The following is a 23,357-nucleotide window of genomic DNA, read 5'->3' on the forward strand; positions in this document are numbered from 1 at the left end:
GGTAGGAAACGATAAGCAAATCAAATTGTTTCTAACTACCAATTTCAGTAGTATTGTTAGTACTAGTAATATTATTAGTTTCAGTAATAATACTATTATTCTTTTTTTTATTCAAAGTTTAAAGTTAAAAACTTTAATATTAATAGCTGACCCTTTCTAAGCATGTACTTGCTTACACTAATGACCTGATTTAATTCTCTCAGCATCCATTAGAGATTAATACTATCCCCTTTTCACATACGAAAACTGAAGCTTAAAGAGATTATATATGGAAATATATCACAGAAAATCAGAAATTCTGATCCCAGATGTTTATGTTTCTTGTTCTCGTAACATTTCTTCTTCTTTTTTTAAAAATATTTTATTTATTTATTTATCTTTAGAGGGGAAGGAGAGAGGGAGAGAAACATCAATGTATGGTTGCCTTTTGTGCATCCCCTGCTGGTAGTTAGCCTGCAAGGAATCGGCCTGCAACCCAGGCATGTGCCCTGACCGGGAATCGAACCGCGATTGTCTGGTTCGCAGGCCCGCGCTCAATCCACTGAGCTACGCCAGCCAGGGCTACATTTCTTCTTTTTTTTAATTTAATTGTAGTTCAAGTACAGTTTTCTGTCTTTTACTCCCATCCCAACCCATCCCCCCCCAGGGCTCCCCACCTCCCTCCCATTTTCACCCCCCTTAGTTGTTGTCCATGTGTCCTTTATACTAGTTCCTGTAAATCTTTCACCTGGCTGGTGTAACTCAGTGAATTAATTGAGTGCAGGCCTGCGAACCAAAGCATTGCTGGTTTGATTCCCAGTCAGGGCACATGCTTGGGTTGCAGTCCAGGTCCCCAGTGTGGGGTGTGCTAGAGGCAACCATACTTTGAGTTTCACTCCCTCTCTTTCTCCCTCCCTTCCTCATGACTCTAAAATGAATAAATAAAATCTTTAAAAAATATTATTCTTCTTTTAATGATGAGCGTCCACTTTTTTCAAAAATCTGTGAAAAGCTATTTTTTATGTTTCATCTATATTTGAATATCCTACAACTTAATAGTTACAGTAAAAGTTCAATGAAATCACTTCTAATGGATAAATGAATTATTTAGCCCAAAATGATCATTTGTGAGTTTTCTAAACTCCTTTCCTGATTTATACGTGCTTTCAGTTAATATAGTTGAATTAATTAATATACATGAGCCCCTTCATAAATAAGGGACTAATAAATAAACAATACTCCCTTTTTCTCAAGTAGTTGTAGACAATTTACCAAAATAGACCAGATACCAAACAACAAAGAAATCACTATGATTTTTTTTAAAGGCCACAATTCATGACTGCAATTCAATAAAGCTAGAAACGAGTAATGAACTTTTAATGCCCAAACCCCAACCACAAGCAAATGAAAAAACACCAGTCTAATCAACAGTTATGTCAAAGAACATGTCTTATGTTTTTTATTTTCAGATTCTTTAGAAAACAATAAAAATAAGGACAGTATATATCAAAATGTATGGTGTGTGGCCAAAGCTAAACTCAAATATAAAGGCATAGCCATAACTCTGTAACAACTAGCAGAAGTGACAACACCAAGTAAACCAGCATAAAAGAGATCATAAAATACAGCGTAATTTAATAAAAATGAATTGCATATTTATGATGCACTATTAAGCAAACTAGGTTTTTATGTTTTTCATATTATCTGTAATGTTTAGACATATATTCAGTCATATGTTTGTATATTTACTCATATATCATAAAAAGGATGAAAAATTGGAGTTTACACACAGGTTTATTTTTGCTGAAACCAGCTGTCACTTTTTAAAAGTGTTAAGGTTGATCCATTTCTCACTAATATGTTTTAATGATTCCAAAGTTCATTGTTTTGGGAGCGAAGGTGTTTTTACTTTTTGAGCCAAGTATTCTGAAAACTTTAAAGACTTTTCCTTAGAATGTCTTAGTTTTACATTCACTAAGATATTTTTTAGTACACCAACACATTCAATTGATATTTGTTGCCTAAACTCTAGTTCAAAACAATTTGAGGCACAGGAAATATTTGTGAGAAAAATATTTGTAAAGAAAAATACTCATTTGGTATCACAATGAGCAGAGTAGTGAAATCACTATAAAAAGTCTTCTGTGACAGTATAAAAACTGAGTAAAGTGTCTTGACCTGCTTTTAACTTGCATTTGTTGTAACACATGGGAAGTACTACAATAAATTACTTCTCTTTAGCACTTTGTGCTGTTCAGTTCGGGGTAATGTTTTAGTGTTTGAGCTGATGCCTTTACATAGTTTGTTCTCACAATATGTCTGCGATACAAATCTAGCAGTTATACAATCGTAAAAGTGTTTTTGGTTTTTGTTGTTCTTGTATGTTTGTTTGTTTTTACTTCACTGCAAAAGAGCAAGAAACTCAAGCAAGAAAAGTCAGGAAGCAAAGTCTGATGTCGATTTCCAACCCTGCTCTAAGTCCTTTGCTCAGAAACTGATTGCAAATGTAATAAATAAGTTCAAATGCATTATCTTTCTTGCTAGCATCAGAAATCCTGATTGCTTTTATAGTAACAAATCAACATCTTAGTAGATTTTTTAGTGTTTGTAGCAAGATTACCTTCCAAAGAGACTCTTGTGTGTTAAGGTTCAGTATGAATAAAGATATTACTGAACTCAACATTCCAAATGATCGTCTTTTTTAAATTCTTCATAGTGCCCCCCAGAATCCGAAGTATGGAAGTCTCCTACACGGTCAGTGAGAATTCACAAGCTGTTTTTCCATGTGTGGCTGATGGAATCCCCACACCAGCAATTAACTGGAAAAAAGACAATGTTCTTTTAGCTAACTTGCTAGGAAAATATACTGTTGAACCCTATGGAGAACTCATTCTGGAAAATGTTGTGGTAAGTGTAATAGATATGAATAGACACACGGAGCCAGCTTGTTCATTTATCTTCTTCCTTGTAATAACATGAAAATATAATTTTTAATAATGCAAGAAAAATACTCATCATTTCAAGTCACCAGATTTATTTTACACGTATTTCATTATATGTCCCAGGTCTGTGACTAGTATAAAATAGATAGGAACTCATAACTAGCCTCCTTCCTCAATTGTTATTTTATTGTAATGGAAATCTATTTTCTCTAAGTGCCTTTGTTATATTTCATACTGATAACCATGTGTGGGAATGATTAGAAGGATGGAGATGTAAGAATGTCTGATGTATTATTAAGCAATACGTGAAGCAGTTTGGGGGGTCTTTTAGGGTTTTTAAATAACCCTTGCTAATTTTTGACAAGAAAACTGAAGTCCTAGCGGATCCATTTAGTATTCTCCAGTGGGACCTCAGCAGTCTGCAGAAAAACAGCTCTCAACGCATCAGAGTTTTTCAGCGGCAGTCCCCTTGAAGAGAAATAGATGTCTGTGCATACCGCATGACTTTAAGAATGTTATGTTTTGAAAAAAAAAAAAAGTTATGTGTTTTGAAAGTGGCACATTTGACCCCAAACATCAGACACGATTAAAATGTGAATCAGTTTCAGAGCATTTTTACATATCTTACTCCACCTCCTTACCTTTTACGATGCCCAAATTTCATGTAAATTTGGTGGACTTAATTTGGTTTTCTGTTTTGTTTCTTTCCTTTTTATTGAATTTTTGGGGGTGACACTGGTTAAAAAAACTATGCAGTTTTCAGGTGCACAGTTCTACAACACATCATCTGTACACTGTATTGTGGGTTCACCACCCCAAGTCAAGTCTCCATCCATCACCATTTATCACCCGCATACCTTTGTCTACCTCTCCTCACTCCCCCATCTCAGTCAACACTGAAATGTAATGTTGAGAGGAAGCCAGCCAAAGGAGTTAGAAAAGAAGCAACAAGTGAGACAGGATAGAACCTAGGGGTGTGGGGTGTCCAGGAAGCCAAATGAAGACATGTTTTCAAAGAGAAAGGAGTCATAATTTTTTTCACGTGCCACCAATGCATCGAGTCACAGGAGTACCAAGAATTGACTAATGGATTTAGCCAGTGAAGCTTCAGGATTGCAGGTAACATTGCCCCTCCTCTTGCCATTTCCTTCAAAAATTTGGTCATCTCTGGGGCCACGTTACCCAGAAAGCAAGCTATACTGTAAACATACGCCCAGTCTTTAGAATTACTTATTTCATAGTTGCACAAGGCAGAGCAGAAGTACACCAGGTATTTAACGAACTTTGGAATCTACAGTTTTCTGAGCTCTTATACCTGTAAATCACTAGAGTTCTGTAAACTAGGGACTTTTCTTTAAACTCTTATACGTGTTAAATCACGCTGAAAGCTAGATAGGTGGGTCAGGCTACGAGATGGACATTTCAACTGTCTTTGCATCAGAGTCCTCATTTGGGGACCAAGCTATGCAAGTTCATGTGCTGTATGTAATGTGATGTGAGATTCCATGTTGTAAGCACTATAATTTTTTTTTAAGCCGGAGGATTCTGGCACCTATACCTGTGTGGCAAACAACGCTGCAGGTGAAGACACACACACCGTCAGCCTGACTGTGCACGTTCTCCCCACTTTTACCGAGCTTCCTGGAGACGTGTCGTTAAATAAAGGGGAACAGCTACGATTAAGCTGTAAAGCCACCGGTATCCCATTGCCCAAGTTAACATGGACCTTCAATAACAACATTATCCCAGGTTGGTCATTTAAATTCTTTGGAAGAGAGTACGTACACTCATAAAGAACTCTAACCCCATCTTCATTTCCTTTAGCTGGGAAAATTGGTTGAAAGTTACATGAGGAATTGATTGCTCTGCGTTCTGTAAAATGTGTACCTTTGCCTAGATTTTAACCTATACCTGCTGTGTGATGTTCTTGTCCTTCTTCCAAAAGGATCATATATTGCAGGGTAACAGTAGATTTTTTAACCTAAAAGTCGTCTGTCTTCCCCAGGAGAAGACTGTATTGTATGCACTGGCAGCTAGACTTACCCCAAAGGATCTCTCTCCCTCATCATTGATGAATGGATCACATGCCTACTTAGAGTGCTGAAGGTTCTCCTAATTTTAGAGAACTCCGCGTCTCACTGTACGCATTACACTTCTCCCTATATGCATTAGTCTCTATTACAGTGTAAGTTGATTATGCAGCTACACACTGAGGTGGTTAGAGCCTGGAGCCCAGGAGCTGGGAGGACAAGTAGCTCCTTATTTGTCAAACTTCATCATCAGCAGAAAGATGTTGCAGTAATGAGAACTTGTCCAAAACTCAGTTCTGAAATCCTGCCCAACTAGCATTTAATAATTACCTTGCTAGAAAAGTAGTAATAAGCTTGAGATTGTTCTGTTCATAATTATTTGTTCATGACTGGATGTCATCAACTATACTACCTTAGTAATAATGGTACTTATCACTAAGGAAAAATCAAGTGCAAAAATATCTATCACTAAGGAAAAATCAAGTGCAAAAATATCTAAGTACTATTTTCTGAAGGTATAGTACTGGTTTGGCTATCTAAATTTTAAAGCTTAATTTTTCACTTAGTGTTCAGCAGTATGAAATCTTAAAATGTTTTGAATGGGGAAAGCCTGCAAGGTAAATATACCTAACATAATTATATATTGACTGGTCTAGTCAGAAACTTATTTAATGCCTATTACCTTAGAGTTAATCTTATAAAATATTCTAAATATTATATTTTGTAAGCATTTCTATCATAACCACTTATGGAAAAGTGTAAATTGTTGCAAATTTAATCCTGTTGTCATTACCTAACTGGTGTCTGTATTTTTGACACCCACTCTGACCCGCCAAGTCAGTTGAATTACAACTGAAAAGGTTTCCTTGGTTTTGATGTAAATTGGGAGAAAAAGTGGTGGCGAGAGAAACTAAATGGAAAACCTTTTATTTCTGCATGAAAGATTTTTGAGACCCAGAGAGACTAGGAGCCAGATTTAGGCAACACTTTGAGATGAAAGGTGTACTTTCAATCTAAAATAATGTTTAAATGTTTGTTTTTATTCCCTTTTCCTGTTCCTCCTGCTGCTTTGCATTCTTCAAACAAGCATCTATAGACATAGCAAATAGCTCAGAAGAAGGGGTCTGTGGAAAAGGTTCTGTTCTCCAAGGTTCAATCACTGACTAACACACAAATCCAACCTGCAAATTCAGAGCCACTGTGGTTATTTCCCTAGGTTACTGAGAGGTATCTGTGTGGTTTCCTAACTTGCTTTTCTCAGCCCACTTTGACAGTGTCAATGGCCACAGTGAACTTGTCATTGAGAGGGTTTCAAAAGAGGATTCAGGTACTTACGTGTGCACTGCAGAGAACAGCATCGGTTTTGTGAAGGCCATTGGATTTGTTTATGTGAAAGGTAGGTAAAACTTATTTATAACAACTGCCTTACTACAACTTACTTATAATAAATGGCTTGTAGTCTGCTTCCTTATTATGTGGTCACACACTATCACTTCAGTTTGGTAATCCATTTAGTCCTAATTCACAGATAAGCAAGTTCATAAGAAATAGAATATTGTGAACATTCAACTCAAAGTAGGGAAGCAATTAGCAAAGGCAGCATTTGGCATAATGTGTGATCATCCACTTAGATCATTGAAACTGATGAGATTATCTCGCTGATCAGCACGAGCAGTTGATTTTGGAAATTTTGTGGGTTTTGTAAGTGGCTCTCCCCTTCTTCAGTAAATTATCTTTCTAAATAGCTCCAAATCGCAAAGAAATGAGCAGAGCTTCCTTTTATTTCTACGTGTCCCGTGTTTTTTCCCAGAACCCCCAGTCTTCAAAGGTGATTACCCTTCTAACTGGATCGAGCCACTCGGTGGAAATGCAATTCTGAACTGTGAGGTGAGAGGAGATCCTGCCCCGACCATCCAGTGGAGCAGAAAGGGGGTGGACATTGAAGTTAACCACAGAATCCGTCAACTTGGCAATGGCTCCCTGGCCATTTATGGCACTGTGGTAAGTCACACTGCAAGTGTGCGTGTACACGTCAATCAATGCCTTTGTACAGGTGCCACGGAAGGGAGAAGTTCCTCTCGTATTTTTAATTAAATCATAAAATCTGAGTCAATGGGGTCTTATAAAAAATTGAAGCAGTGGTTCAAATCAATTATTTTTGGCTGTCCCTGATCAGTGGCCTATCGTTTAGTGTCAGGAGATAACTCCCTGAAAACTGTTTTAGAACAGGGAAGTGAAGAACTATAAACACGCTTGCAAAGCAATTATAGGGTAGTTTTTATCACTAAGGTGATAACGATTAGGTTTTCCAAAAACTTCATTGAGCTGAAAAGTGAGTGGTGTTTAAATTATTCTTATTTGAGGGTCATGTGAATGAGATATTTTATCTAAAAAATTCTCAACTAGACTACCTATGGGTAATTTTTTAACCCAATGTTGGATTAATTAAAATAATAATTAAAATACACTATCTAATCACCTCATCCAGTGAACCATGCTCAGTCTTTTATTCTCCTGGGTTTGATTTCAACAACAGATGTTGCTGATTGTCCCTTAAATTTTGAGGTGATATCTACCTCGGGTCTCTTCATTATCTGTCTTCCCCCTTTGTCCACACAAACATTACTACTTATGTAGTTGTTGGACTTCTTCTAACATGACCATTAATGCTAGTACAATTTTTTTGCCATATAGTTTTAGATTACTAAATATCTATCTCCAACCCTGAAGCTCTTCCAACTTTCATTTATAGTTAGTTCCCTTTAGGAGATTTCTATTTGGATAATGCATTGGCAACCCCAGTTGAACATGTAAATTAATGTCTATCTTCCTTCTCCCACACTCCTCTGTATCCTGCAGTTCATTTTCCCTTTACTGACATAACATTTCTATCAACAAGACCAGAAGTCAGCCGTGGCTGGAGTAGCTCAGTGGACTGAGCACGGGCTGTAAACCAGAGTCACCAGTTTGATTTCCAATCAGGGCTCATGCCTGAGTTGCGGGCCAGGTCCCCAGTAGAGGCCATGAGAGAGGCAACCACACATTGATGTTTCTCTCTCCATCTTTGTCCTTCCCTTCCTTTCGCTCTAAAAATAAATAAATAAAATCTTTAAAAAAAAAGACCAGAAGTCTCCTATTCATAAGACCTTTAGCAAAACCCATGACTCTGATTAGTCACCATATCTAAATTCATATAGTACTTATTTTTATACCACATATGTATGTTTGGGAATTACATTCTAATTCCCAAATGTGTTTTATAATTTCCAGTAAGTTAGCTTTTCACTTTCCTAAATTTCAAACTCTAGATAGAGGCTAAGCTTATTTTTTTAAATTGACTAATCCCATTAGAAAAGACTCAATATTTATTAATTCTCCTTATTATTTTAACACTTTAAATTACTGTAAGGTGTCAGCATTTTCCTTTAGTAAGGTCATTTTGGATGGATGATTATTAAAAAATGTTATTTTTGGCTTTGATTTCTTAGTAATAATTATCCCGGAGAGCACTAATAAGCAGTTCTAAAAAAAATTTAGGGAATTGCTTTTTCTTCTTTTTTTTAAAATCTATTTATGAGGTTAAATATATGTAGGGTTTTCTCCTTCTGTGAAAATGCCTTCTGAAAAAGGAAATTCCATGGAAACTAGTACCAGGGCAAGCAAAGTTCCTTGCCTGCCCCGGAAGCTCACGCTTTTCCCAACACTGCTCTTTCCCGCAGAATGAGGACGCCGGCGACTACACGTGTGTGGCCGCTAACGAAGCCGGGGTGGTGGAGCGCAGCATGAGCCTCACTCTGCAGAGTAAGCGCTTACCTGATTCTAATTACAACCTGATGTGAGCAATGCCGCCTCATAAAGAACGTTTATTTCTCCTCCACTTTATAGCAAGGGCATTCGTGGTAGCTCTCAGAGTGTGTCAACTTGGGCGCCCTGCTGCTGCTGCTGCTGCTGGGGCAATTGTCATCGACTTGGGCACAGATACAGATCTTCTCTCCCTGATCTAACACATGCAGTTCCAAAGTGCAAGTTGCTTCACCGCAGGGCTTTGTGCTTGTTTGAAAATATAAATATAAATATATAGCACTTTGAAAATATATAGCGAAAATAAAGACATGCAAGTGAAGTCAAAGCGCCCCAGGCCGATTGCTGTTGCCGTGAAATGCCCGTGTGCTCCCAGCAGGGTCTTCGGGCTCATCAGGAAGCCCCTGAATGGAAGTCCCCAGAAGGCAGAGCTTTCACAATTAGGGAAAACAGGGAGGCCTGCAGGGCCCCTTGGACAGAACCATCGGGGGCTGACCCGAGGACACCACCATTGGGCTGAGAACTTAAGCCAACCAACGTATTTTCTGAATAGGCTCAGTATTTAGTGGGATGAATTTACATTTTCTTCATTCACTCTGAGAGATGCTATTGACTGGCATTTACTAACAACTACTTAGCGAGCTACTCTTCTGTAAGACTTTGACATTCAAAACAAAATTTAAGACTTTAACATTGAATAGATGTTTTTGAAATATCTGGGACAGCATTTTTCCTCCAGCTTTACTGAGATATATTTGACACATACAGTTGTAAAACTTTAAAAAATACAGTGTGATGAGTTGATATACATATGTATTGTGACATGATGTATTAACTTCATTTCCACAATGAAGTTAATTAACACATCCATGACCTTACAGCTATTGTCTGGTTTGGTTTTATTTATTTACTATTCATTTTGGGTGAGAACACTAATGATCTGCACACTTAGCAAATTTCCAGTGTACAATACAGTGTTATTAACTATAGGCACCATGGTATGTATTAGTGCCACAGAACTTACCCATCTTACAACGAAAAGAAACATCTTCCCATTTTCCTCATCCTGCCGTTCCTGGCAACCACTAATCTGTTCCCTGTTTCTATGAGTTTGACTTTTTTTTCCCTTAAGATTCCACATTTATGTGATATCATATGCTGTATGTCTCTGGTTTGTTTCATCTATGTTGTCTCAAATGGTAGGACTTTCTTCTTTGTTGGGGCTGAAAAATACTGCATTGTGTGTATGTGTAGATATATATGTGTATACACACACATAGAATTTATTCTTTATCTGTTCATCTACTAAAGGCATTTAAGTTGATTCCATTATCTTGCTAAGTGCATATTTATCCAATGATAACCTTGTGGGATGTTATCAGGCAAAGAGTAGAGTGTGATGGCCAGATAAGTGTGAGGAAAAAAGATGAAATAAAATTCATTCATTCATTAAATATATAAAGAGCATCTGCTAGGTGCCAAGCCCTGCTTAGGTGTGTCAAGTTTCTTTATTGTGAATCTTTCCAAATATGTTAATATGCTGATGTGAGTTCTAACTCAACAAAGGGAGGTTAGAAAATGCGACATTTCCCAAATTAATGTTATGTCTATGAAAACTTTACCCCTTTTTGTTTGGGTGAGTGTAGGTGGGACATCACATGAGTAATCTCTCCTGGAAGAAGGCTCCACTGACCCAGTTCAAGACAGGCTGCATGAGAGCAGCACATTTACCTATTCTGACAATTAACTCATGTAAATAAATGAGGCATCTAAAGGAAGCCAAAATACGATTTGTTTAAAATTAAGATGAAAGAACCAAAATGCCTTCTTTTCAATAAAATAATCATATTTAACTGGTCATTATGTGACTGGTGGGATTAAGTCAACCTTGAAAGACATACGTAAGGCATTTCATTGCTGAGTTAATTCACAGCCTCGGGTGCAGTTGGAAATGTTCCAGTATGGTATCTAAACTGAGATTTTGGGTTTTATTTGACACTTTCTTTGACCATAATAACATGAGCAGATGCGCTCATGTAGTCATTGTTTTCATTTCATGTTGAATGATTAATCTGAAGTATTTACTTTATTCAGCAAGTTTATTGAATACATAATATAATCCGAACATGGGGAGAGAAATAAAAGCTCTGGAACTGGAAATTCCTAGAGTGAGGTTAATGTCAATCTCAGTGGGGAGGCAATTGTGCAGACTGATGTGGATACTTATGGGAAAAATGCATTAATGATTCTCACTGAGATTCAAACTCATATGAAAAGACCACATGTGGGTAATACCTTTACATAAAATACTAGCATATTCATGTCACAATAAAACACATTGTACTTGCATTTTTTGTTTTATGTTCTATTATTCCAGATACACTTCCCAATCTAAAATATGCAGCCACCACCCTAAATTACCTGATAGTTATTCCCTCTCACTGAGCAAATTATCCTACCTTTTAATTCAATCCCATTAAAACACTGCCTTCATCCCACCATGCCCCTTCAAGAATACATAAGCTCCCCTTTGCTTACCTGTTTAAACGTAAATCCTTTTGATTTCCTTCGAAGATTTTAACCAAATATTTAAAACCTTGTAAGCTACAGAATGAATCATCCTTTCAAAGCTAAATCCATCTCCATGCTATTTTCTTCTCTGCAATAGGCTCCCTTATATATAATCTTACCATTTTTGAAAATGCAGTCAAGCTTTTTATCCTCCATGAAGTATTTCATATTCTTCGTTGACACTATAGACTTGTATAAAGATAAATCTTCTGTCAGGAGCTATACATAACTTCTTTTATGTTTTCTCCAACAACCTCACTTGCACACCTTGCATCCACCGCAGAAACTATGAACCCCTCCCTCCTTCTGGAAACTTCCTTTGGCCGCCAGGATACCATTTTCTCTGATTTTCTTCATATCTCAGTGATCTATTCCTAATACCATTTGTAGGCCTCTCTTCTTTCCATCTCTTAAATCATAATGTTGCAATAGTTTCTGTCTTCATTTCTCTTCCTCTCATGAAAGACTCGCAAACCTGTAGGTATACCCGTATTTTTCTTCTGGACACCAGAAATGAATATTCACTCTCCATCTAGATACTTCTACAGCATTGTCCTACAGGTACCTCAAGTTCAACAGTTCTAAATAGATGCAAATGATCATTCCCTACTCCCTCCCAACAAATATGTTCTGCCTCTCATGTTCTATCAAATTGCCCAACATACACTATATTGCCCGAGTCACACCCTGTAGTCATTAATTTCTCCCTTTACTTTATACCATTCGATGACAAAGTCCTGTCACTCCTAGTTTTTAAATTCTTGACTCTCTTCCTTTTCCTCTCCATTTCTAGGGACATGTTTTTGTGTGATTTATGAAGTTACTGTTGTTTATGTTCCCATGTCTCTACACATTTACCTACTCTCTACTAACTTGTATTCTACCTATCCTGTTATTCAATTCTAGTGGTATATTATAACACAACTAAATAATTACTTCCCTGTCTGTCTCAGTAGACTATGAGTTTCTTCAGACTAGAAGTTGTATCTGTTATCTCTACAGCCTCAGCATCTAGCACAATGCCTGGGAAATAGTAGGCTCTCAATATATACTTATTGAATAAACGAATGATGATCATTCATGAAAGAATATATTAATAATGACTCTTTACCACACAAAGATTATACAAGGGAAAGAAATAGATGTTTACCATGTTAAAAAACAGCAATGATAACAATAGTACTAGTAATATTTCTTGCTTACTCCATCAAAGAGCTGTGCTTACATCACTTTAGTAGAGTCTAACAAGAATCTTTCGAGTGAGCACCACTGTTAAACTGGCAAAGACTCAGAGAGGTCGTAATGACTAGAAGCAGAACTTGAATTCAGAAACCTGATGGCAGATCCCATGTTATGGGCTAATCTGCTTAGGGATTTAAAACCGTTGACATTTACTAAATAAAACAGAGCTATGAGGTCTGTTAATGACCATTACAGCCTTAGTAGTTGAGAAGCTACAGTGTTTTATAAACAAATTAACCTAATTTTAAAATAATACTGCTATATAATATTGGTGGAAGTGTTAATATTACTCCATAACAACTAAGAAACATTATGTGCTTTTTTCCGCAGGTCCTCCTATTATCACTCTTGAGCCAATTGCAACTATTATTCATGCTGGGGGCAAAGTCATATTGAATTGTCAGGCAACTGGAGAGCCTCATCCAGCTATTACATGGTCTCGCCAAGGGCACACGATCCGCTGGGATGACCGAGTTCAAGTGCTGTCCAACAACTCATTGTATATCTCTGCGGCTCAGAAGGAAGACACGTCTGAGTATGAATGCGTTGCTCGAAATTTGATGGGCTCTGTCCTTGTCCGAGTTCCAGTCACAGTCCAGGGTGAGTGCGATCAGATGGATATTCACATGAAACAGCAGCCAGGGCCCCTGAAATCATAAAAATTATTGAGCATCTTAATCCAAGCCTCCTTCACCTTTAACATACTTCTAGATTATGGAGCTAGAACAAAAAAAAAAAATCATGTCACAGTTTACAAACTGAGGGGACTAAATACAGATTAGAAGTGAAAAGTACCAAGTTAATCATTTAAATCCCCAAACTGAATTTTGGATTGAAAAATAGTGAAATTTATTCTCAGAAATCAATGTGTATATTTGCTTAAAAAGAATCTGACTTAGTCAAAAAGTAAATAATATGTACAGTCAACTTCTTGGCTGCCAACTCTTTCAGGAGCCGTGTCCGAGTGAGTCAGGATTGGAGCTGAGCAGAAACTCTGGTTGACTGAAGTTCTCTCACGCTTCAGTTTTGTTTTTACCATGAAGGAGAGTTCCCCTAAGCAATTTCTCAGCTGTTCCAGATTTAGCCCTAGACAGAATGCATATCTTAAATGATACCTGACTTGCAATTTTTTAATTCACTAGAACAGAGACAAAATGAAATGTTTTCTTTGCAGTTCATGGTGGATTTTCCCAGTGGTCTTCCTGGAGACCCTGCAGCGCCACGTGTGGAAGAGGCATCCAAAAGAGGAGTCGTCTGTGCAATAACCCCTTCCCAGCCAATGGTGGGAAGCCTTGTCAAGGGTCCGACTCAGAAATGCGCAACTGTCACCATAAGCTGTGTCCAGGTACTCCTCGTTATTCAACAGATGGGCACGTGTTTGTTTCTGTTCCCTAACTATCGATCACCCTGGTATTATCAGCTTTGACGGAAATGGTGGCATGTCTCACTTTGTACAGTGGATGGTAGCTGGTCAGAATGGAGCCCGTGGGAAGAATGCACAAGGAGCTGTGGACATGGCAACCGAACCAGGACCAGAACTTGCAATAATCCATCAGCCCAACATGGTGGGCGGCCGTGTGAAGGGAGTGCTGTGGAGATGATCATGTGCAACATTAGACCTTGCCCAGGTGAGGATCCACCAAGGAGCACGACTTGCATATTTTCAACTCTTACCAAGGGGCCAAAATGACCTTTTCTTTTTCAGTGTGAAAAGATCTTATGGAATTATGGCCTCTACCCTGGAATGTGTTTATTCTCTGTATTCTTAGTTCTATCTCCTGGATAAACTTGTGGCGGTAGAGCATGAATCAGTGTTAAGTAAAACACCTGACTTAATTGAATGTTATAAAAGGTTCCTGACTACGGTGCATTTTTAATCATGTAGAGAAAATATACATAATTACGAAGTCATAAAACTGTAGAGGTAACGACCTTAGGTAACAATCCGTCCAATCATTCATCTTCAAGTGAGAGAAATAAACCCTAGTGAAGGTAAAGGGTTTCCCAGAAACACACAGTTAGTGAGGGCTAAAATAATAATAGCTACCATTGGCTGAACACCTATCATGTGCTAGGAGCCCCACTATGTGCTTTATCGATACAAGTTCTTTTTGACTTTGTGAAACAAGCCTACAACTTAGGTAACTTTAGGGCCCTTTGAGATTAAAATGGCAGAAATCATACTTACATAAGGTTAAGTAAAAGTTCTGCTTTCAGGTATGATTGAATCCAAGGCTTTGGCCAATGTTCTGCTGACATGTTTTCCATCTCTCATCTCTGCTCTCTTCTCCTGGCTTCATTCTCCTGTAAATTCTTTCCATGTGATGGAAAATATGACTGCAGGCAGCTACTGGCTCACAGGGGTTTGTAATCTAAGGCCTCGGGGACACAGAGTTTTTTTTGTCAGAACTCATGTCAGCTTCTGGGAAAAGACCCTGTTTGATTGTGTTTGGATCCCACGCTGACCTCTAAACTTGAGTCCAGGGGGAGGACACATTGATAGCCAACTTGGGCTACTTGTCCACGGCGTGTCAACAGGGTCAGGGCTCCTTGTTTGACAGCCTGAAAGAAACCATATGGAAGAGAGGAGGGGCTGTTCATTCATTCATTCAGTCAGTCAGTCATTCATTCCTCCAGAAATGTTTATTGAGCACCCGTTCTGAGCTCAAGGCCCTGTTCTAATTGCTCAAACTAGAGTGATAAACAGATAATGTCATTCAGATATTGACAAGCATACAGAACAAACTCAATAGTTGAAGTGAAAGAGCAAAAGGAAGAGAGACCTTAGCTGAGATGGTCAAGAACAAGGGTATTGACAAACCAAAATGGGATTGTTATCTGCTGCATTAGGTATTGCGTCCTGTTGTACAGAGGAGGAAACCGATATTCAGAAAATATAATTAATTCACTGGGGTACACAGTGAGCAAAAAAGGAAAATCAGGGATCTGCACCCAGGTCAGTTTGAAGATTCCCAAGCTTATTTGCTGAGATCTGGGGTATCTTGACTTGTAGTTCAGAACTTCCATTATGCTATATTATAAAAATAAAATACTGCCATGAAATCATAAAGAAAATATGCCAAAAGTGAGAATTATTATTTAAACTTGAATAATTAGAAAGCTAATTATAATAGCATACTATATAAAAGGAAAAAGAGCCAGAAATTCCTGATTACAGCAATCTTGTTCAGCTTGTCAACTCTGATATCTGTCTAATGGAAAGCTAAATGATATTTAGAGATTTCCTTGATTCCTTGAACACGTCCTGACTTTCTGGTGCAAACTGACATTTAAGGCTTTTACATTATACTTTTCCTGCTGCAGTTAGAATGGTATTTTTAAACTCCCAGGTGCCTTCTGGAATGGGCCTTTCTGCTGCCCTTTGAGAGTCATAAAAAATACATATTCTTACAGATTACTTAAAGAATGAGCATTTTTTAAAGTGTCCTTTTGAAAATTGTTCAGAACTTGGAGTGAAGCACTGCCTGCAGTATTAGCCCGTAGCTCCCTTGTCTGTAGTATTTACTGTGTGCGCTGTCCCAATCCCAGCCTTGTTCATCTATAAACTCGTGATTCCTCACCCTGATCCTGAAAAGGCAGGTTCTCTGTCTCCTGCAGATTGCAGATTACAGACCAGGCACACAGAAGCCCACTAACGCATCTGGGACGGCACAGATAGTGAGGGCAGAACAGTTATTCAGGCCCAGGCGTCTGATCCAGACTCCCTGCTCCTAAGGACCACTCTCTACTGCTTCTCCGGAACCAGAATTGCAATGTAGTGTAACCACGAATTCATCCATTATATTTGCATAATTCCTCAACAGTTGTCTTCTTTGATATTATGTAGATGTCGTGATGTTTTATGCCTTCTCTGTTTTATATTATCACAGTGCCTTTTTCCTTTTCATTCACATAAAAAAACACTTCAGTTCTATCACATTTTGTGTCATAAAGTTCATTTCTGATTGAGGTTTTCTGTATTGATTAAAAAAATAAAGATCTTCTGACAAAAACCTCTATTTATGTGAACATGAAATTACACAGATAAATAAATGAATAAACATCACCCAGTTTTATTCTTCTAATAAAAATGAATCTATATATTAGAGAAAAACAGCACAAAATCACCGTTTCTTTAGGTATTCTAAAAATATGCATCTATACTGTGAAACTTTGTATTGTAAGAAGTATGAGCTTTTGTTAACCAACGGCCTTGAAAATAGGACATGTGAAAATAGTTGGAACCAATGAATTTTCGAAATCACATAGCCCATATATCAGAATTATGAGCATCAGCAATCAGAATTAATAAACAAGTAGTTTTGAGTCATACCTGCCAAATTTTTAAAGGCTTCCTTCTTTTCTTTTAGGATTAGTCAAATACTTTTCAGTGAAAATTTTGTCAGCTTCAATAAATTTGTGTGACCATGTTTGCCTGTATCCATAAAGTGCAGGGGCATGTCGGCAACTCAATTAGAAAACAATTCATGAAAGAGGATGCAAGATATGCTTTATAATGTTTTCTAAATAGAGCAACCAAATCAATATTTCATTACTTGGTTTTCAGCTTATTCTTTTGGTGTCTTATAGGTTGTTAAGAGAATATTTAAACACGGACCTTAATGCCCTGTTTTGGTTCATATCTTGGTTAAACTGGGTGACCACAAAAACGTACTTCATAAATTTAATATCTAGAAAGTACCCTCAAAACAGAAATACGACCTGGTGTTGACTTACACATAAAAGAAACCATAATGTTGAGTCTCACCCGTGCACCTGGTAAGAAACAGGGTTGTTCCGGTCTTGTGGTCAGATGGTGTAATATGTCAGTTACCAAACGAAAGCTCTTCACATCACTCCTTGGAAAATACTGCTTAGTTTTCTTCTGTTGTTTGAGAAGCAGGTGAGTGTGTGTCTCAGAGCTTTTAATTCATGAACGTTATGTAATGGAGACAGTTTTTTTCAAAGAGGTACAGTTGTGCAAGTCATCATGTTATGAACAGATCCAAGTACATTCTTACACATGGAGCTGAACTAGGGTTAACGATATGGCCTTGTAACCTGGGGTCCAGGTTGTCCTTTGGAAACATCTGTGTCGTCCATAGCCATAGCTTAGTCTCTTACATGGCCTTGCTGCTAAGCTTCTGGTTCCTTCCACTTTCCCCAGAACACAGAGCACAGGCAAATGCTTATCTAGGCTTTTTTTAAAGATTTTATTTATTTATCTTTAGAGGGAAAGGGAAGGAGAGAGGGAGAGAAATATCAATGTATGGTTGCCTCTGGTGTGTCCCTTGCAGGGAACTGGCCTGCAACCCAGGCATGTGCCCTGACTGGGAATCGAACCGCTATCACCTGGTTTGCAGGCCCGCACTCAATCCACTGAGCTACACCAGCCAGGGCCTTATCTAGGTTTAAAAACTCAGATTGTGTTTCCTTACAGTAGTTTGATCAAATTTTGTAAGGGTCAGGTCGAGGAACATGTATAAAGGACCCAGGGACAAGGATAAAAGTACGGGGGCGGAGATTGAGTGTATGAGAGGGGGCTGGGCAGGGCAGGGGACAGCAATGGGGAAAAAGGGGGACAACTGTGTCATTCGACGACAGTGTGAAAATTTGTTTCAAATTTTATTTTAGTATACTACTGCTGTTGGGTAAAGGCAAGAATTTATCCTGGCATTAGATAGCCTTCTGAATTTTCCTGTAGACCCCAACTCCCCTGAAAATCTAACCAGAAGGAGAAAGGAAGGACATCACTCATGTTTTCTTTGGTTCCGTTTTGATTATTTTAGACATGGGCTCATTTAACTCATTACTGGGTTCATCTACTGGTCTAATTTTGTCGTTTGTTCTAACAACTATGATTCTGTGACTTGAAACTGTGTCCCTGGGGATATCTCTAGTTCCTGGAGCGTGGAGTGCTTGGCAGCCGTGGAGCGCATGCAGCAGAAGTTGTGGGAAGGGCACCCAGACAAGGACACGACTGTGCAACAACCCACCGCCATCGTTTGATGGCGCCTACTGTGATGGAACAGAAACACAGATGCAAGTGTGCAACGAAAGGCACTGCCCAGGTAGGAGAACTACCGTGTCTACACCCTTACTAACTTACCATCCGCCTCTCATCTAGGTAGCGAGTCCGTGAGAACCAATGCCAGTAAGAACATCGCTCAACCTAGCCATGCCCAGTGTTTAACCTGCTCGTTTTTAAGTAGTAACAGAGCACATGTGTTTTTTCCCCAATCCAGTGGATGGCAAGTGGGCCCCTTGGACCAGCTGGAGCACCTGTACTGTGTCGTGCGGAGGAGGTGCCAGAGAGAGGACAAGGGACTGTGCTGATCCTGCCCCACAGTATGGAGGGAGCAAATGCGAAGGCAGTGATGTCCAGAGTGATTTTTGCAACAGTGACCCTTGTCCAAGTGAGTGTTGCAAATAGTGAGTCACAATTATACTTTCTCAAAGTTCCGTGATGGCTTTAAGTCCTTCAAGTTAGGCTATTCTGTTACTGGATTCGTCTGCCTTTGACTTAGGACGTCAAAGTGTTGCGTGACTGCTGCGTGACTGTGTAACACCATAGAAGTAATTGATTTGTATGGGCAGGGGCTGTGCCCTGTTTCGTTTTTTCTATGGGACCAGCTGCAGAGCACACACGTGGGGCCACGCTTACATGCCAACTGTCAGTAATGTCGACAGTCCTTTTATGGAGGCAAGCCGGTGGCTCTCTGCCTTAATGCAGTCACCAAGCTAGATTTTTAGAGCCCAGCAGCGTCTGCGTCCACCATATTGTGACTGTGATAGCCTTGACTCATCAGGAGCACAGACCTTGTCTCATGGTCCTTGAACACTGTAAGGCTCAATAAGAGGGTGTTAAATGGAATTGTACAGTCACAAGAATGTATACCCAGTTTCTGGTCAAAACTACAGTTAAATCACCTACCTTTGGAAGCTGCCTATTTATCAATTTGCATGTTTCATTTCGTTTCCTGGGGACAGTCCTTCCATACGTTTTGGGTGAGTGTCACCGTTCAGCCCTTGTCCCATGGTTCTGCATTGTAGCTCACGGTAACTGGAGTCCTTGGAGCGGCTGGGGAATCTGCAGTCGGTCGTGCAACGGAGGGCAGATGCGGCGGTACCGCACGTGCGATAACCCTCATCCCTCCAACGGCGGCAGAGCTTGTGGGGGCCCGGACTCCCAGATCCAGAGATGCAACACTGACATGTGCCCCGGTGAGCTCCCTGACTCCTGGCGGTAGAACAAGCAAAGCATTGTAGTTAGTGTTCATTTCAGATCTTAAAATCAAAGGTGTACAGGCAGGGCCGCCCTAAGTGTACATTTTCAGACGGTGTGTTATTATTGACCACTCCCTTCTTGTTCCCAGTGGACGGGAGCTGGGGACACTGGCATAGTTGGGCCCTGTGTTCTGCCTCTTGCGGAGGAGGGGAGAAGACTCGGAAACGTCTGTGCAACAACCCAGAGCCATCCAACGGTGGTCGCTCCTGTCCGGGAGATGCGACTCAGGTGTCCCGGTGCAATCTACAAGCATGCCCAGGTAAGCAACCAAGTTAAATTTTGGCAGAACTATTGCTGGCACATTCACGCTTTCTGAAAATTAAAAAAGGGTGTGACTCTGAGCCCATCAATTATAAAACAGTGCCATCTCTACGAGGAAAAATTAGGAAAAATGTCATTACCTCCTCTGTCTGGTGCAGTTCTGCCCCAAAACTCATGGTTAGATTTTTAGCCCATGTTTGCTTGCCCCTTTGCAGGCTCCCTTGTAAAAGCATATGATCGGCACAGGGGTAATGAGTAGTCTTGGGCTTGAGGGGCAAAGGGGTGTGGAAAAGCAGGGAAAACCAGGCTGAGACTCCAGGCTGGAAAATGAGTGTGAAGCAGAAACAGAATATCTAACAGAAATACACAATTGGAGGCTATTTCAACGATGGAAATATGGAGAACATGCGTGTGGAAAGTAGACTAGAGGCCAATTCAGTTCAAGGAAAGAGAGTAGGAGGAATTGAATTTAACTCCCATAACTCAAGTCATGCAACATGGCTGGCCACTGTAAGTAGTGTAAAAACTTGGAAGAAACGAAGTCAAGATTCCAAAACCCATAGACAAGTCAAAGAGTTTTCTGGAGTCCTAAGAAATAGTGGGCAGTACTGAGCGTACTCGTCTCAGAAGATAGACTTTCTAAGGGCTAAAGAAGACCAGAAAGAACAGTTCAGCATTGTTAAAGTGTTGAGGCACAGCTGGACTTCCCAGAGCTTTAGGGATAAAATGTCCCCAGACTCACAGAAAGCAGGCTGACAGCCCCATGGCAGGGGGGTGGAGGGATCGAGCAAAAAGGAAAAAAGGACTCATGGACGTGGACAACAGCGTGCTGGTTGGGGTAAGGGGGTGGCGGGGTAGAAGGGGGCTATAAGGGGGTCAATGGTAATGGAAAAAAATACCATAAAAAATAAATTTAAAAAATCAATGAAATGTCCATGGATCTGAAGAAGGCCTATTTGGCAGAGTGAGAGGGGGTTTATGCGGAGAGATTTCTAGGACGTAGACAAGCTGAGAGGGCAGGTGTCTGTCAGCTGCTCAGTGTATCTTCTCAACACATCAACTCATTGCCAAGGACTCGGAAGGGTCTTCTAACATCCAGCACATTGATAGGTCCCATTTCAGTAGAGGCATTTTGTAGCTCAGCCCCTGGTCGCACCAGGGTCCCAGGGACAGAAGGAAGTCCAAATATGCAGATTCCAGAGCTTGGGTTACAGAGTGTGGCAGTAAGTTTCAAGAATCCCAACTAGGTAGATGGACTAGGGGATGTCTGTTGAGCGCTGGGACTCCAGTTCATCTGTGAGACTGGAGAACCAAGATCACCCGGTGGGAGGCCATGCTTGTTAGCAATGACCCAGAGAACTAAGTGAATTAGTGATCCTTCTACTCCTCTCTCCCCCTGCCTAGGAACAAAGATAAGAACCAGAATGGCCTACCAGGTCCTGATTGGCCTTGCTGTCTGCTCTTCTGCACCATCTTGCAGTGTGGTTCCTATCACTCTCTAAGCTCACACTTTTGGTTTCTCCAAGTAGCAAGCAACCACCTCCCAAAAGAGTGACACATGCCATTTTCTCTACCTGGAAAGACTTTCCCCTGCCTTCTTCCCTGGCTTAGTTAAGACATCTACTTTCTTTAGATTTCCACTCAAGTTTGGCTTCCTTTGCAGACTTCCCCAAACAGTACATCTTACACACTAGTACATTTTAATCCTACATTTTTTATGGAATTCTAATTGATGTCTGTCTCCCGTATGCAGACATAAGCTCTATGAAGTCAGGTCTTGTGTCTTTTTTTCTCTTTCTTATTACCATTACATCCTCAATGGTTGGTGAACAAATAAGCGTAGTGCAGAATATGAAGGCTGAATCATCGTGGGAAAAAATGTTTTCTCCCACTAGTAAAGTCACTTAAATTTAAATGGTGAAATACTGTATTTACTGATTTTTTGAGATTGAATATAATTGTATTTCTCTCCTGTATATGATACATGATAACAATATCTGAAACACCTAATGGTTGTCTTAAAATATATTCAATTAAAAGGCATTGAATAGTGAATATTTATTAATTTCACCATCAGCTTCTTCCCAGTATGTTTCTTTCTCCTATCAAAGCATGCAATTCATTTTAGATACAGTCTGTGTGTCTAGATACATAAAGTATCTAGATACTCTTCTATGTGAGTAGCCAATAATTTTGTTGAACAAGATGGCATGAAAATTACTGTAGAGATTATTTTTTCAAATTTATATTTTTTAACCTGATTGTCTTGGTATGAATTATGCCGCATTGTTAAAAGTACAATATCCTTCAAATTTTTCACAAGTTAAGCATTTTCAAATATATATGTAATATGAAGAACTTGACAGGCCCAAGATCTGAAACCCTCAACTGAAGAATACGTACCCCTTAGATGTGCCCCATTTATGTTAACAGTGACCTGTCACAAGGCTTGGGAGCTGTTTTGCTGGTGATTCCTCCTGTCTCTCTTTGTTCTCATGAAGGAGGCAAATTGGTAAAAGAACACGGGTTTCGATGCCAATCACACCTGTGTTCAGTCCTCATCCCACCACTCCCTGGCTGTCACCATGACTTTTGGGGACTTTATTTACCTAGTCTGCAGACTACTTAAGTAGCCTGTGGCTGCTTAAATGACCTTATAGGATCTTTGATAGGATTAAAGGATTTAGCACACATTAAGTGCTTACCATATGCACGAGGTGCTCAATAAACCCATTATCATCGTTTCATCACCATCAACAAACAGCTCCTTTATTTTGGCTTTGGGACTGGCTGCTGATTGTATTCTCTGGGTTGTGAAATTCAGCTATGATGTGCCTAGACTAGAAAAATCCTGGATTTATGTGGATGATGAGTGTTACATGAGAGTAGAATGTTTGAAAGGATTATTTATTACGCCCTTAAATTCAGATGTCAGATGATCTTTTCAAAGGTTTGAGAAGAGATTTGTAGCATCTTTGAATACTGGCCTTTTTTTTTTCTTCCATGTCATGTCGATGAAATTATTTCCTTATCCAGGAATGTTTTTCCTTCTCCCCACAGGTGGTCCCCAGCGAGCTAGAGGAAGTGTTATTGGAAATATTAATGATGTTGAATTTGGAATTGCTTTCCTTAACGCCACGGTCACAGATAGTCCTACCTCTGATACTAAAATAGTACATGCCAAAATTACCAATGTGCCTCGCAGCCTTGGTGAGTTTATTTGCTTATAAGAGTAATTAAGAA

At 39.4% G+C, this 23,357-nt stretch overlaps 1 protein-coding gene across 2 annotated transcripts in view; it reads left to right on the forward strand.

Annotated features, from left to right (window-relative positions):
- Window positions 1-23,357, forward strand: part of HMCN1 (hemicentin 1) — a 411,512-nt gene that overhangs the window by 358,452 nt on the left and 29,703 nt on the right. For both annotated transcript variants that reach the window (XM_037034954.1, XM_037034953.1), the window contains exons 82-94: window positions 2,696-2,886; window positions 4,457-4,670; window positions 6,213-6,347; window positions 6,762-6,952; window positions 8,671-8,752; window positions 12,896-13,165; window positions 13,740-13,910; window positions 14,023-14,193; window positions 18,466-18,636; window positions 18,811-18,981; window positions 19,619-19,789; window positions 19,942-20,112; window positions 23,175-23,324. In XM_037034954.1, the coding sequence (XP_036890849.1) occupies window positions 2,696-2,886; window positions 4,457-4,670; window positions 6,213-6,347; window positions 6,762-6,952; window positions 8,671-8,752; window positions 12,896-13,165; window positions 13,740-13,910; window positions 14,023-14,193; window positions 18,466-18,636; window positions 18,811-18,981; window positions 19,619-19,789; window positions 19,942-20,112; window positions 23,175-23,324 (2,259 nt within the window). The remainder of the gene's footprint in view (window positions 1-2,695; window positions 2,887-4,456; window positions 4,671-6,212; window positions 6,348-6,761; window positions 6,953-8,670; window positions 8,753-12,895; window positions 13,166-13,739; window positions 13,911-14,022; window positions 14,194-18,465; window positions 18,637-18,810; window positions 18,982-19,618; window positions 19,790-19,941; window positions 20,113-23,174; window positions 23,325-23,357) is intronic.

The sequence above is a fragment of the Sturnira hondurensis genome, unplaced genomic scaffold (assembly GCF_014824575.4).
Source record: "Sturnira hondurensis isolate 20B ecotype Veracruz unplaced genomic scaffold, ASM1482457v3 Scaffold0022215, whole genome shotgun sequence".
Classification (NCBI taxonomy): domain Eukaryota; kingdom Metazoa; phylum Chordata; class Mammalia; order Chiroptera; family Phyllostomidae; genus Sturnira; species Sturnira hondurensis.